Below are 15103 nucleotides of genomic sequence, written 5' to 3' on the forward strand. Positions count from 1 at the left end.
TACTGTGTTATTGTCTAAAATGACAGAATTGACATTTGACAATTTTTCGGTTTTCTATTGATAGGACAACACTGTTCAATGCAACGCGTGTTTTTGATTAGCGCTGAATTGCTTGCGACTACATTTAACTTTATTGAATTAAATTGAAAGAAAATGCAATTTCATTTCAAAATTGCAGAGCCAGAAGCGAACGCTACGGGCGTCCCTAATACTACTAATCCACATAGTGCATTACAGCCGCAACAGCCGGCTGTGCTGACTGAGCCCAAAGATGCCCAACATGAAATTAAATTGCAGTAAGCTTTTGCAAATACAACTGTTAATGGAATGAGCTAATTATTTATTTGTAGAAACATCGTTGCCACCTTTTCCGTAGACTGTGAGCTAGATTTGAAAACCATCAATTCGCGCACTCGCAACTCGGAATATACGCCCAAACGCTTTAGAGGAGTCATTATGCGAATGCATTCACCTCGTTGTACCGCTCTGATCTTTCGCACCGGTAAGGTGATTTGCACAGGTGCCCGCAACGAAACCGAGGCGAACATAGGATCACGCAAATTTGCACGTATTCTACAGAAATTAGGTTTCCCTGTTAAATTTGTCGATTATAAGCTGCAAAATATTGTTGCCACTGTCGATTTGCGTTTTCCCATTCGTTTGGAGAACCTAAATCAGGTGCATGGCCAATTCAGCTCGTATGAGCCGGAAATGTTTCCGGGCCTCATTTACCGCATGGTTAAGCCACGCATTGTCCTGCTTATCTTTGTCAATGGCAAAATTGTGTTTACTGGCGCTAAATCGAGAAAGGATATCATGGACTGCCTAGAAGCCATATCCCCAATTTTGCTCAGTTTTCGCAAAACGTAGAGCTTATATTTATTTATGTATCCTAAGTTACTTTTAATAATTGTAGCATTTATCGAACAATTTAATATATGGTATTTAACTATTTATACAGAATAGAAATGCGTTGTGTATAAACATAAACACAGACCAATGTGACCACACTTATTTTAATTGCTGTTGGCTGCGGTGCTATGTGCGCAGGCAGTGTGGCCACACACTGTGCAATTCATTTACATCTTGTATTTGTCTCTCCATAGCCAGTAAATATTCCGCGCTAATCAATCAAATTCAAAATGTTCGTTAATTTTATTTGTTATATTTATTTTGTCGTTACATAGAAAACGTAAAATACAAAAAAATATTTCACTTTATAGTTTCATTTCATTTCACTTCTCTTACCATAAATGGAGGGACGGAGTACTTGATTTGAGAGTACATGGCTTTATATATATAGTTCGTATATAATATACAAGAGCAATATCTAAACTGTTTTTGTCAAAAATACAAATACGTATTAAACTTAATCACTAATTAGATTCATTTTGTTGCATTATTTCAAACACAAATGTATTGGACGGTCGCTTTCAACTCTAATCATAATCCATTAGCTTTTACAAATAAATTGTTCATTTTAAATATGTAAATAGAAAATTTGATATGCATGCAGTATTCAAAAATATAAAGGTTGTATATATAAACTATCGATTTCTAAAATCTAGTAAAGGCAATTTGTGATATAATAAAAGACACATTCTTGTTACATGCTTTTCTTTTTTCACTTGACTTTTCAGCTTTCATTTAAAGCGGCTTTTAAAGCGGTTGTCGATAAGGCAAAGAGATTCTTTTCGTGATCCAATTGATACAGCTTACAATATTACTATATATATAACTATATATAAGTTAATGGTTTGTGTACATAAAATTTGATATTTCATTCTGTGATTGCTCAAATTACAAACACAATTTGTCCAATTGGATGCGATGTTTCTTTCCTTTTGTACATATCTCGAGATTACGATTAAAATGTTGATTACAAAATAATAATAAATTGCTAGCAGTTGAATATAAGATAAACGTCTGGACGGAATGCAATTTCGTAAAAAATAAAATTAAAAAAACATAAAAGAAATATTAGATCCAACTATAAAAACTCAACACTCATTCGAATTCAAAGCTAATAAGCTAAACATAACTTGTGTTTGGTTGTTAGACATGGGTGGGCGACTGCAAGGATGTATGGATGGATGGATTTGCCTCTTCTAGGTGAATAGATGCAGAGCTTGAAGAACTAGATGCGTACGACTGCGCAGCAGATAAATAAATACGCTAAAGAACAATAGCGAGAGCGACATCGACGAACGCCAGCCCATATTATAGATGGAACAGTAGGGGCACTGCGAGCTGCCGCACACCTCGCAAATATTTAGCAGATATGTGGGCAGAGCATCAAAGATGGACTCGTTGAAGCGCTCTGTATGGGAGTAACAGGAAGGTATAGTATTAAATATATGTAGTTATAGTATGGAGGCTAATTTCTCACCTGGTGCATAGTAGTCATAGATGCGCACGGGCAGGTAACGCGACATATTGGCCACTGGATACCAGCGCTCTACAGTAAAGTTAACGCATATGTCTTCCTGATCCAGCTATAAATATAATAAAATAATGATAAATAAATTATTTGATAAATGAGATTTTAGCTAATGTAGAACTAAAACACCTAAGTACGAATATACTCCTTTTCCCTTTGAGAATAAAAGTATATAAAATATATAAAAGCTCGACACTTACATAATCAAAATAGAAGACAATCTTGCGTTCCAAGTATTTTGCCCGTCGCAAATTGCGCACACGATTACTCAGTACATAGCTATCCAGTTTCTGCTGCTGTATCCAGTAGCCCGTGGGTATGGCCACATCTAGCACAGCCATGCCCGAACGCTCCGATTCCTTGGTGTTAACCCAGCTGGAATGATACATACAGATTATTAAATTAGTTAAGATAGTGATCAATTATGAAACTTACTTTTGACAGGCGACGTAGGAGATGTGCGACTGATTTCTGCCATGGAATATGGCATTTGTATGCAATCCAAAGGCTGGAACCGGCGGCTTCGTTTGGAATTTTGCTATATCCACATTGTATTGAACGTGCATCTGCAGTATAGCATAGCCAGCGCCCTTGGCCTGCACCTTAATGGTGCCCCAAGCATCTGGTATCTGTTTGAATAAAGATTTTTATTATTGTCATACTTCCTTTAACTATCTATCTAGATCAGTGCAACCAACCTCAATGCTCTGCAACCTGGCCAAATTGGTATCATCAATGCGCAGCTCCTGGGTTTTGCCGCCCTGTGAGGATGCTTCAATTTCCACACTCAACGAGGACACATCACGGATACGTGAACGTACGGTATACTCGACCAAGGCACGCAAGGCTGTGCTTGTGTCCTGCGTGGATGCCCAACCGCCTTCATTCAGACGTTGTGCATTCAACCATCTCACAATCGGTTCCACGAAGAATTCACGACGTGCCACATAGACCAGCAATGCATATGCCGTCGTCTCGATATTCAGCGAATCGTATTCATACGGCAGTCGCGGCAATGAGAACCACTTTTGATTCTCCAGCTTACGTGGCGGCTGTGGCAACTCCTGATTGCCCCAATACATAAAGTCGCCAATGGTTCGTGCATGGCGCCGCAATATGCTAAACACATGCTCCGCTATCGGTGAATTGCAGAGCTGCAATGCGTACGCCGTGATTGCGACATCATATGGCTCCGGCGTTTCTTTCAGGAATTGCATATTTCGTTCGATCCAGGCAACGGCTCGCTGAGTGGCCAGTGCCACACGCGAACCAAGAGTTCCGGACAGATCCTTGACGGTGGCCAGCGTGATCAGTACATGGGAGGTCAAGGTGATATTACGATTCCGTAGACTTGTGTAACTGGCAAAGTTTGTACGATTTATTTTACGATCCGGCAGCCAGGTGACCTCATAGAAAGCGCCCTCCGGCGTCTGATGCTGCAGCAGCCAGCGCATGTTCTTCTCAATGATCGTGGCATCGATCCAAATGAAGTTCTCCCACTCGTAGAACGAGGCCTCCTGGAAGATGCGCAAACAGTAGCTGGTCAACCACACCGACGACGCCGAATTATTCCAATCGGAGCGGAACAGCGAGAAGCTGCCGTCAGGACGCATGAAGCTCAATTGTCGCTGGTAGCCAATGTTCATGTGATAGAAGGCATTCCTCTCCAGCGTCTTGTTGCGCTGATTGATCAGACGCATGTACATAATCGTATAGAGATTCGCAGCAAAGCTGAACGCGTTCTGCTCGGCCGACTCCATTGGCAGATACAGCAGCGAGCTAGCGTTCACGGGCATTGTGGGGAATATGGGTCCAACCACATCACCGACGACAGAGATTCGCGCCCGATTCGAGCCATAGACAAAATAACGATCCACCTGGTAAGGTATTTCCGGTGTCTGGGTCACATTCACGTGCATGTACTCCAGCACATAGGCGCGGTTAGACAGATCCAGCAGAACCGATTGATGGCGATATTGCGGCAAGCCGTCCGATTCGACATGCAGTGTACGGGTGATCGTATCCGTGCCCAGTAGCGTCGCCACATGAAGAGTGACATCCACGTCGCCCAGTCGCTGCGGCACCACCGGCACATAAACCACCGTCGTGCCCTGAGCATCCAAATAGATAAAGAACTGATGTTCACCAAAACTCGTTCTCGGATTATAACTGCGTACAATGCCATCCTCTTCCACATGGACAAATTTGTAATCCGGACTGCCATGCAGCACAACCGTCGCCTCAATGGCCGTCGTCATGTAGTTGAAGACCGTGACACGGATGCCCACTTGTTCGCCCTGGCGACAGACCGTTGGCATCTCCACATTTATGAAGAACGGCTGCACGCCAACATATTCCAGGGCGCGATTCAGCATGCCAAAGCCCTTGGATGGACTAACGCTGAAAGCGCTGACCATCCAATAGGCGGGGCGGTCCGGCACATCCACATTGAATATATAACGACCATGCGGACCTATATTCACATCTTTCCACAGCCAAACGTTCTCGTAGTGCCGCAGCACGCGATTAAAGCGATATTTGCGATAGTTCAAGAGCTCCGTATCGTTTTGCACTCGACAGCCGATCTCGTCCGTGCCATCGTCGCAGTCGAATAGGCCATCGCAATGTTTCTCCAGGCGATAGCAACGTCCGCTCAGGCACTCACCATACCCCAAGGTGCGATTACAACTCTCCTGCCGGCGTGGCACATAGCCGTCCGTGAAGACAATCAATCCATTGTACTCGAACGTGCGATTCGCATCGATACCGAACGACGAGGCCGGGAAATAGACAAGCTCATCGGGATTGCCTTCGTGGGAGTACCAAATGCGTCTGTAAGTGCCATTTGTTTGCTCATCGAAATTGGACATTTTAGTGATAATTTTGGCATAGGTCAACTCGTTGCCCGCCTGCATGGTGTAGAAGGCGCTATCGATGCCAGAGAGACCCACATAGGACCCCGGCTCACCAAAGATGGCCACCTCAACTTTCTCGCCCGTACGTGCCTTACGATTGTTAATGTAGACCGTGAAATTGTTGCGAGAAATTCCGTTGACGGGGAAGGTTAGAGAGTCGGCCACCACTTGACCCTGCTGGGTGATCTTCCAGACCACCAAAGTTGCCACTGGAGCCATCTCAGCGCTGAGCACCACCGCAATGGTGCGTATACCCTCGATAATGGTTTCTCGATCATTAATCAGAATAACACCCTTGGACATGATGAGGTAGTTGAACTCCTCCAAGTGGAAGTTGGTGCGTATATGGAAGATGATGTACTCTCCCACAACCGGCTGTTCCGTGCTGGTGGTGATCTTGATGTGTTGATTGCGCGGTGAGTAGTGTGCGACGAGCAATAACTCAGTTTGAATGCGTTCACCTCGCGGATCTATAAAGACAGCCTGCAGGCGCATATTCTGTATACCATTGAGGAAATCCCTCGACTGTGGACGATCGTCTAGCTGCAAATCGTGGCGTAAATCAATCTTCACCTCCCAGACGCCTTCTGTTTGCTGGGACATATGCAGGCGCTGAGCGGGCCAGTCACGGCGTCCACCGTTGCGGCTCTCCACAAAGCCGCTGACCTCCATCAGGCCCTGACGCAATAAATAGGGATCTATGCGGGATCCATCATGATATTCCACCACCAGGTAGGTAGTGAAGGGCATTGCCGGCTTAAAGACCTGCGGCGATTCACCCAGAAACGCGACACGTAAACTGGAATTGTAGATACGTGCCACGGAATAGCCGCTGATGATCTCATCGTAGAATTTCTCGCCCACTGTCGCCGTAATGAGCACCTCCATGTTGGCCATATTCGGCACAAGCAGCTCCAATTCACGCAGCGGCCATTTGAAGTCGAAGGTGCCATTGAAGTACCTCAAAAATGGCAAGGTATTGCGATAGCTGCTCGTCCACGAATCATAGCTGTCCAGTACTTCCGGTTTGCGCACCCAGAATGGCCATTCCTCCTCGAATTGATAGTTCCGCTCCACAACGTATTGATTGCGATAGAGCAACTCCTGCGACAGATCCACGCCATCCTGCGGCAGCTGACCAGGCACATTAAATTGCTGATTCGGATTTTGATTGGGATTGTTATAGCGCCAGCGATCATTATATAAATTCATTTGCTCCAGCGGCGAGCGACCCAAACGAAATTTCTCATTAAGCACTTGGTTGCTGAAGTAGCCAATGGGTCGAATAGTGGCCTTCAGTGTTAGATTACCGCGCACGGGCAGACCGCTCGTAAAGTTAGCCATAACTCGTCCATAGATATATGGATCAGTAGTGAAGAAGTACGCCGGCATTGTGACATTGACTTCAAAGCGTGTCTGATAGTATTCCTCAACACTGAAGTGACTCTCCTCCTTCTGACCCTGGGCAATTACGCGAATCGTCCATTCACCAAATGTGGGCTGATCTGAGAGTTTGTATTCCAGCGAAACGGAGCCCAAATTCGATTGCCTGATAAGAATAAGAGATAGTTATAGTAAAGGAGTTAGTCAAGATTATGCAGATATTCATCATCTATCATACAATTACTATTCGGTATAATTATTGTATACTTCAATATTAAAAATCTGTTTAGTATATATCAATATTGCATAAATACTTACCTAGACAGCCAACGCTTAAGTATGTGTCCATTGGGATCCAGCATGTAGACATCGATGGTATTATCGAAGCCCTTCAGTTCTGTGGTAATCGGTATGGTACGGAATCGCACCGTCTCGCCCTGCATGTAGAGCGGCTTGTCGGTCTGCACAAAGATCGTCATCGAGCGTTGCGAGAAGTCAAGTCGCGTGTCATTTAGGAACGCAACGCCTCCAAACACATCTTGATAGAAACCCTCCACACGTAATCGATAATTTCCCGTTACACTTGTGGGCGGTATTCTCATCAGCAAAGTTTCGGGCACACCCTCCTTGACATCCTTGGAATCGCCACTAACTTGAACGCCATCACACGAGATACTCGCATGGACAGTGATTGGGTATTTCGCTTGAAGTATCGAAACGGAGACCTGATAAATTAGACCAGGACGCACCATGCGAGAGGCAACAATAAAGTAGGTGGGCTCGCGATTATGCAATGTCTCCAGAAATATGTTCTTCGTATTGTACGCCGACTTGCCGCGCTGCAAACTGGGCTCGTCGTCACCGTAGCCACCGATGCCCCCTCCCAGGCGCTTATTATAATCATCCTGAGTGCCTAAATCATTGTAGCTGCCATCATTGCGGTATACAGTTGGATTTGGATTTAGATTTGGATTCAAATTGGGATTCGTTCCGTATAATGGATTATTGTTATCGTATGTCGATGTGGGCTGTGGCAGCAGCGGTTGTTGTTGCTGCTGTTGTTGTTGTTGCTGTTGTTGTAGGTTGTAATAGCTGCCATCGCTTTGTGCTGCAACCAACTGCAGCAGCAGCAACGCATGCAGCATATGCCACAAGCGCTGCATCCTCTTCCAAGTAGTGACTGACTAGAAAAAAGAGAAAGAACACAAATTAGATGAAGTCAATCAATCAATGCGCGAAGTGAAGTGCATCAATTAACAAGTCCCTAATAGATATATGTATATATATACTTTATATATAGCTGCCTGCTTGAGCTGTTTTATCTTGTACGCTGTGCGTGTTTTTCGAGGCTCTTGTTTAGTCTGCTCTGAAAGTTCTTTTCCGCGTGCTGTTCAGGCAACCAAAACAGCAACCGCTAACATAACAGCACCTAGACAAGACAGAAAAGCGGACATGAACGAAACATGAGTACTGTGCAATAGAAGACAAAGAGAGAGTTTGAAGAAAATGCAGTGCAGCTCACGCTAGCTTTTTTACTTTTATTATTTATATATTCTCTTACTTATTTCATTCTCTTCTGTTTATTCCACTTCCTTTAAATACATTTTTTGAATAAAAATTTTTTAAAACAATAACAAAAATTTTTTTTAATAAAAATTTATCTTTTTAGCTAGATATTAAATTTAAATTTGTTCATGTTTTAGTTTTATCCAGATTGGAAAAACATGGAAAAGAGGTATATGATAGAGATATAAATGAAATAAACAACTTTAGGCATTTAGCACGCTTCACTATGAAGGGTATTAAAATAGGGCATTGCTTAGTTATTTATAGCAATTCCCAACTGGCAGGAATCATGCTACACAACTACACACATACATATCCACATGTGTTCCACACATACACATACAGCGTAGATTTAGACAACGCTCACAGATACACCCACACAAGGATTTACGCGCCCAAAATGCGACATTTAAATGATGTCAAATTTTAAGTTAAATGTCATTTCAAAGCGGCCGCGCAATTAGTCTTTGATATGGGATATGTGCCAAGCGATTTTCCTGGCAAGCGAAGAAAATTCGAAATAGACTTTACCAAAATTTACGACACAATCCGCACTGCCCCAGTTTAGTATTTGTGCTTGTGGGCATTAGGCCCTAGGCATTAGTTATTGGGAATTCAAAAAACAAACGGAAAATCCTATTCAATATAAATGGAAAATGAAAGCAAACAAATGTCATTATTAATTAATTAGAATTCTCACAGTAATTGTACGTAGTTTGCCAGTTAAAAAGCCGTCGATTGTCGGTGATGAGTGTTGCCACCCAGTTTATATTTGCTATGGAATGAAAGAAAGGAGAATAGAAGAAGAAGCTCTTGATGTTGTTACACAAGATAATCTATAATTTTTGTATCGACTACAGATTTTTTTTAAAGAGACTTTTTTCCGAAGATGATTCTAATTTATATTCATAAAACTTTTTTAGATTATCATTATTTATATATGTACTTTTTACATATCTCAAGCTAGCTATTATTCATTATATGTATGTACATCATTACTTCCTAAAAGTAATCAACGCTGCTTGCAAGTTTTTAGTGTTATTCTGATAACCTGCTGAGGGTCATCGCTAACATCTTCGATTATCGCTAAATTCCAGTGCGCTCAGTTTCCAAGAGCGTTGCCATCATATTGAATAATCTAATTTAAATGCTACATACATACTATTGCTTCTCTGGAATTGGAAAAATAACGAACTTTCGAAAGCTGCGAAATTTAACGCCACTTAAATTCAGACATTGACGAATTGAGTCGTATAATAAAAGGAAAATCAGCTTATCAAGATCATAAAAAAAAAAAAAAAAAAAAAAAAAAAAAACACCCCAACCACTAGCATAAGAAACAAAATAATAAAGGACAATATCTGCCTTAGGTAAAAGGACAACACTCTGAGGCAACCATAAAAAAACAAGCATAAAAAGGTGAGAGGCAAGGATAATTAGGTGCCCGGCAAACAAGCCGCACTTGACCCTCGGCCAAAAATTACAAAAAAAGAGAGGGGAAGAACATTTGAAAGGCAGTTGCCGGTAACGAACAAAATAACAAAGCACGCAACACAGAAGATAGTGTCAGTTACCTGTATGCGTGTATGCGTTAGACATGTGCATATGTGTGAGGGTATGTATGTGTGTGTTGTATGCTGTCTGCGCAGTGAAGCAGCAGAAGTCGCTGGCCGATGTGGAAAACAAACAGAGAAGAGAAACGGTTATAATAATTCAGCTGAACGCTGCTGCAAGAGCAACGGACAGTATAATCCACCCTTTTACTGCTGCAGAGAAGCATAGCGCACATGCATACACACTACATACACATTCAAGCTCACATATTTATATGTATGTAAAGTGGTATTAATTAGTGTAACGCGAGGGGTAAGGCAGAGCAAAAGTGCAATTGAAGTGCGTGCAAGGACTAAGCACACACAAATATGCAAAAAAAAAAAAAAAAAATTGAACAGGGGCTATGAAATTTGAGCATGGCTTAATTTCCAATTGGGCAGCAGGTGGCAGACGTTTGTCTTTACCTTTTTTTTTGCACTGAAAAAAAGGCTGCAGCCATTTTTTAAATGGTTTTGTTTTAACTAATGCATAAAATAGTTGTTAAAATTTGAAGAGCTTACGCTTACAATTATTCAATTTTTGGTCAACGCCCATGTGAGGGCAACAACAACATAATAACAACGCAAGCAGCAGCGCAGGTATTTGAGCAAACATTTTGGGCGGGTCACCGTTGCGAGGCGCTCTGGCCAGCACTCACCTGTTTTATGTATTGATGTGTGCTCGAGCAATGCTGAAAATCGGGCGCATTATTTGTAATAACAAAAGCAACACAAAATATATAACTTTTAACTTAAATGTTAAATTAATGAAACACAAAACCAACAGCACGACGCACGCACACAAGACCCCGCAACACGATGACTTATGCTAGTGACGTGCAAACAAAAACTGACGTTGGTTATCGCACCACACCCCTAACTATCGCATGCCATGGTTTCACAAATCTATCGATCTGGATTATTACGGTTATTCATTTCAAATCGAATAAATGGATTATTGATAATAATTTAAAAATTTGAATCTTTGCAATAGTTTTCAAGGAGTCCGGCTGTAAAACAAAATTCAAAATAAAATGCAATTTTTTGATGATGTAGCCAATGTTTTATTTTTATTGATATTTTGGTATTTCCGAACAGAAATTATATGATAATGAAGTAAAATCCTTGTATTAACTAACATTGAAATATTTTGATTAGTTTTTTGTACGGAATATTCGAAACTATCAGAAGCTATCGATATGCGGCATAATTGCTGGTAAACGATAGTTAAACCGAGTTGATTGATATTTCAGTATTTTTTTAGGGCAAATTGTGTGACCAAACTTGAACGGGCAATAAATGCCTACAGTTTCAGGAGTGTGTGTGTGTGTATTGTATGCGTGTGATGTAAGGTCATTCGCGTGAAAATATCAGCGAGGAAAAAATCGAATTTTTGTGTTTTGTGTGCTAGGTAAATTTAAAATGAGTGCAAAATAATGCAGCTAAGAGAAGTGCGGTCATTAAATTAATGAAATTTGTGTATGCTAATGTGCGGTAAGCACGTGCAGAATTGAAATTCTATGCCAACTCAAAAATTATGAAGAAAAGCAGCAGCAGCAGAATACTCATACACTCGCACTCCCACACACACACATGCAAAAGCAGGCAAGCACGCACAGACACATATACACACACATATTTATATATATATACTTGAAAGCGGAGGAGCTTGAGCTAGAACCTAGAGTTGTCAACGCTGTCCAAAGAATTTCGTCATTGAGAGTGTCGCGTATTGTGTATGTTTGTGTGTGTGTTTTGTGCGTGCCTTGATTGCATATGTGTGCGTATGTGTGTGGGTATAGTTCTGGTAGTAAAACAAAAAAAGAAAAGCAATCTGCAAAAAAAGCTAATGAAAGAAGTGAATTCCATATAATTTGTTGAAAATATACGGCAGGTGTAATACAGCAGGCTACATCTGTCTAGATCAAATTCGCCAACGCTTGAAAAAATGAAAAACTATTACATAAATAGTACAAAGTGTAAATGTAAATGTTATTGAAAAGCGCAAGGCGAAGGTGCCGCCGCTACTGCTGCTGTGACCGTCGCGCACGCTGTCGTCATCGCGGCTAATAAGAAGAAAAAACAATAAAGAAGAAATAGGAGAAAAAGTGGGAGCAGCTAGCAAAAAAAGAAATTCCTGTAACTATATTTTCGCTCAATATACTCATTGTTTGCCATTTCTCGATACATACAGACAAATTAGATATACATATATAAATTATATATATATATATATATATATATATATGCTTGCTTCTATCTCGTGACTTGTAAATGTTGAGTATATTGACTCCTTTCTGGTCACACAAATTAATATTGTGAAAATCAACTAATAATTGCTATTGAGTGTGGGCTGTAGCAAGGGACGCGCGGTTGGTCACACTATATATCTGCGTGTGTGAGTGACCTCGTGTCGGTGTGTCGCGTGCTTGCGCCTGTGTGTGTGTGTGTGTGTGCGGCAGCGGCAAGGAGTGTCATGCGTATTTTCCTGCCTCTCCCACGACGAACGCTTCGTATCAACAACAAGCTGAATACGCGTTGCTCCTTTGCTCCAACGAGTTTTATCTTGTTTTCCGTTTTAATCATATGCGGGTGCTGAGAGACAATCACGTCATCCAGCCTAATACACATATACACATACGCACACTATAAAGTCATTTATGTTAACTTTAGAGCTGAGTCGCAGCTGTGTGCGTGTATATTTGTGTGGGTAGGCGGTCCATCAATTCTATTGTTATTAATATTGTTTTTTCTTCTCATTCATTTTGAGCTTAATCAATTCAATTAGCGTGTCCACATACTATATACATATACATACATATGTATATAAACATATATTCCTATATGTCTTTCTTTCTTTCTTATCCTTATCAATGGGTAACACTTTAGAAGAGTGACTTGATGTTACACAAATAATAACAAAATTACTCAAATTCATATAATAATAATGTTAGAGATGTCACAAAAATTATGTTTGCCGCTGATTAATAATTGGTCAGCAGCATCACATCATCGACTTAGTTTTTGTTCCCATTTTCGTAAGTCAGTTAGCTAGCGCATGTGTTTGTGTGAACAGTAAATAAAATATGACCGGGACACTGAGTCATGGCTGCTCGATGACGTTATGCTGCGCTAAAAGGCAATTTGTCTCGCAAGTGGTTCTAACTTTGCCAATAAAACTGAAACTTTATCGAACAAAAAAGAATTATAATAATGGTTTATCAATCGATATCGAGTTCGGCTGGCAATCGATAACATGAGATTATAACTAACTATACTATTTTTTGTATAAAAAATTAATTTTATGCTCTCGCACACACACATACAGCGAGCAGAGCTAAACAATATTGAGCTCGGCTCACAGTCTATAACATGATTTGAGCTATCGCGCTCAGGAGAAGTTGCAAAATGTTGAACAAAAATACAGGATAAATTAGTATTGCTATTGTATTATTATGCGTTTGGCTTTATAAGTGCGCGCGCGTCTTTTTTATTTTTTTTTTATATATTTTTTTTTTTTAGCCTAGCAGCTACCCAGCAAAAATCATGTTGAAACTGCTGCCAACCGCTTTCAGGCAGCTTTTCAGTGCCACTGAAGTCGCTTCCCTCCACCCCCTGCAGACGTAGCCGTAGTCCCTCTTTGTCCATTGCTGCGATACGTGAACGTTTTACGTTGTTGCCGACTTGTATGTTTGTATGAAAATACTGCAATGAGCTCCTTATCTTAATTAAGTATGTATGTATGTATGTATGTATGTATGCATGTGTGTAAAAATATGTGTCTATGAGTATGTGTGGAATATGCGTATAAATTGTGACGGAAACATTCAGTGCGAATGCCGCCGCATGCACGTCGTTGCGGGGTAAACAAACTGCCGTTGCTCTGCAGCAGCTGCCGGCGTCTCAGTCGGCGTCGTTGCCTCTGCTTTTGCTGATAACACTGCTGACAAACGAATTTCAATATAAAAGTAACAGCAAAAACAATGAGCTAAGAACAAATCTGTACGACTTTTATCAGTCAGCCATGACGACGTCGCTGTCGGCGTCAGCCTGTTAATTTTTGCTCTCCTCTTCTTTTTTTTTGCCTACTCGCTCACTTGGTGTACAACGGCCAGTTCAGTCTGCTCGCTGATTTCGTTGCGTTACGTTTACGCTTACGTTGCTGCTGTGTTCCGTTCTGTTGTGTTCCGTGTCCGTTTTTTCGCTATTTCTTTTGGTCAGTGTCTAGTATTAGTTCTAGACATAGATTTTAAAAGTGTATGAAACTAAATAGAAATATATCTAAAAAAAAAAAAATAAAAAAAAGAAGGAATGAAGTTCCAAATTTACTTGCCATAATTTGAGCTTTGACTCATTTCTGAGTGCGTTTGCTTTTGAGCATTTTGCATGGACGTCAATGTGGCATATTTCAATTTTTAGTTTGCTAGCCAAAAATTCCTCGACCCCCAGTTTCGCTGCGTGCCTGTGCTTAAATGTGAATGTCTTTATGTGCCTGCGTGTGTGTGTGTGTGTATGAAAGAATGAGAAAAAGAGCTTTTGGCTACGCATGTAAATGAATAACGTCAAAAAAAATTAACGCGACAAACATAAGAAATTAGCAAAGAAGGTGCAGCTGAATGCTTTTTGCCTCAAGAGCCCTTTCGCTTCACAAGCCATTGCGCTGTTAGCACGTGTGCAGCATATAATGCTGACGTCGATAATAAAAAAATAGGGAGAGAGAAAGAGAGACAATGAGTGTAAGAATTATATTTAGTTGAATTCCCGTTTAGTTTTTATGCTGTTGCTGCTGCTTTTTCACATCCTTGAGTTAGCTTCTCTTTCTCGCTCTCGCTCACGCACTTAAAGACGCCGCGAGCATTTCTCTCTGTTTTCGTTTTATTTTGAATTTATGTATTTTTAAATTTTGTGCAAGAAGCATAAAATTTAAAGTGAGCCAAACGTGAAGAACGCCAAAAAAAAAAAAAAAAAAAAAAACAAAAAAAAAATAATAATAATAATAATAAAAATACAAAATAAAAATATATAAAATTGACAAAGAAACAAAATGAAATGAAAGCTAAATTGTTTATTTACAAAAAATAATCTTTTTCTCTATATCTATAAAAAAAAAAAAAAAAATAGCGACGAGAAATAAGAACAAAAGCTGGAGCTGGTTAAATAAAGAGAAAGAGCAAAAAGAGAAGAATCGTCAGAACAAAACACAAAAA

At 40.7% G+C, this 15103-nt stretch overlaps 2 protein-coding genes and 1 long non-coding RNA gene across 4 annotated transcripts; 2 read left to right on the forward strand and 1 right to left on the reverse strand.

Annotated features, from left to right (window-relative positions):
- The first annotated feature begins 37 nt into the window (after window positions 1–37).
- LOC6577482 (TBP-related factor) lies at window positions 38–963 on the forward strand. Its single transcript, XM_002003413.4, has 2 exons — window positions 38–296; window positions 351–963. The coding sequence occupies exons 1-2, from the start codon at window positions 154–156 to the stop codon at window positions 868–870; spliced, it is 663 nt and encodes a 220-aa protein (XP_002003449.1). The 5' UTR covers window positions 38–153; the 3' UTR covers window positions 871–963.
- Window positions 964–1067: 104 nt separating this feature from the next.
- Window positions 1068–10746, reverse strand: LOC6577483 (CD109 antigen). The gene is made up of 7 exons (XM_002003414.4): window positions 10556–10746; window positions 7057–7922; window positions 3139–6904; window positions 2876–3069; window positions 2641–2815; window positions 2390–2495; window positions 1068–2320 (listed from the first exon to the last, which is right to left on the reverse strand). Exons 2-7 carry the CDS (start codon window positions 7899–7901, stop codon window positions 2109–2111), a joined length of 5298 nt encoding a protein of 1765 aa, XP_002003450.1. The 5' UTR covers window positions 7902–7922; window positions 10556–10746; the 3' UTR covers window positions 1068–2108.
- A 430-nt stretch (window positions 10747–11176) lies between these two features.
- LOC122757150 lies at window positions 11177–15103 on the forward strand. Of its 2 annotated transcripts, none has more exons than XR_006357063.1 (2): window positions 11177–11307; window positions 15018–15103. It is a non-coding gene; the product is annotated as an uncharacterized LOC122757150 (long non-coding RNA). The 2 variants fall into 2 exon arrangements; XR_006357064.1 differs by lacking the exon at window positions 11177–11307 and adding an exon at window positions 11888–14112.

The sequence above is a fragment of the Drosophila mojavensis genome, unplaced genomic scaffold (genome assembly GCF_018153725.1).
Source record: "Drosophila mojavensis isolate 15081-1352.22 unplaced genomic scaffold, ASM1815372v1 contig_36, whole genome shotgun sequence".
Taxonomy (NCBI): Eukaryota; Metazoa; Arthropoda; class Insecta; order Diptera; family Drosophilidae; genus Drosophila; species Drosophila mojavensis.

Coding starts and splice junctions, on each gene's coding strand:
- LOC6577483 (XM_002003414.4), bottom strand. CDS start 7,901: ATGCAGCGCTTGTGGCATATGCTGCATGCGTTGCTGCTGCTGCAGTTG. Junction 6,905..7,056: donor CTTAAGCGTTGGCTGTCTAG/GTAAGTATTTAT, acceptor TATTCTTATCAG/GCAATCGAATTTGGGCTCCG. Junction 2,816..2,875: donor TCCTACGTCGCCTGTCAAAA/GTAAGTTTCATA, acceptor GTATCATTCCAG/CTGGGTTAACACCAAGGAAT.
- LOC6577482 (XM_002003413.4), top strand. CDS start 154: ATGCAATTTCATTTCAAAATTGCAGAGCCAGAAGCGAACGCTACGGGC. Junction 297..350: donor CAACATGAAATTAAATTGCA/GTAAGCTTTTGC, acceptor ATTTATTTGTAG/AAACATCGTTGCCACCTTTT.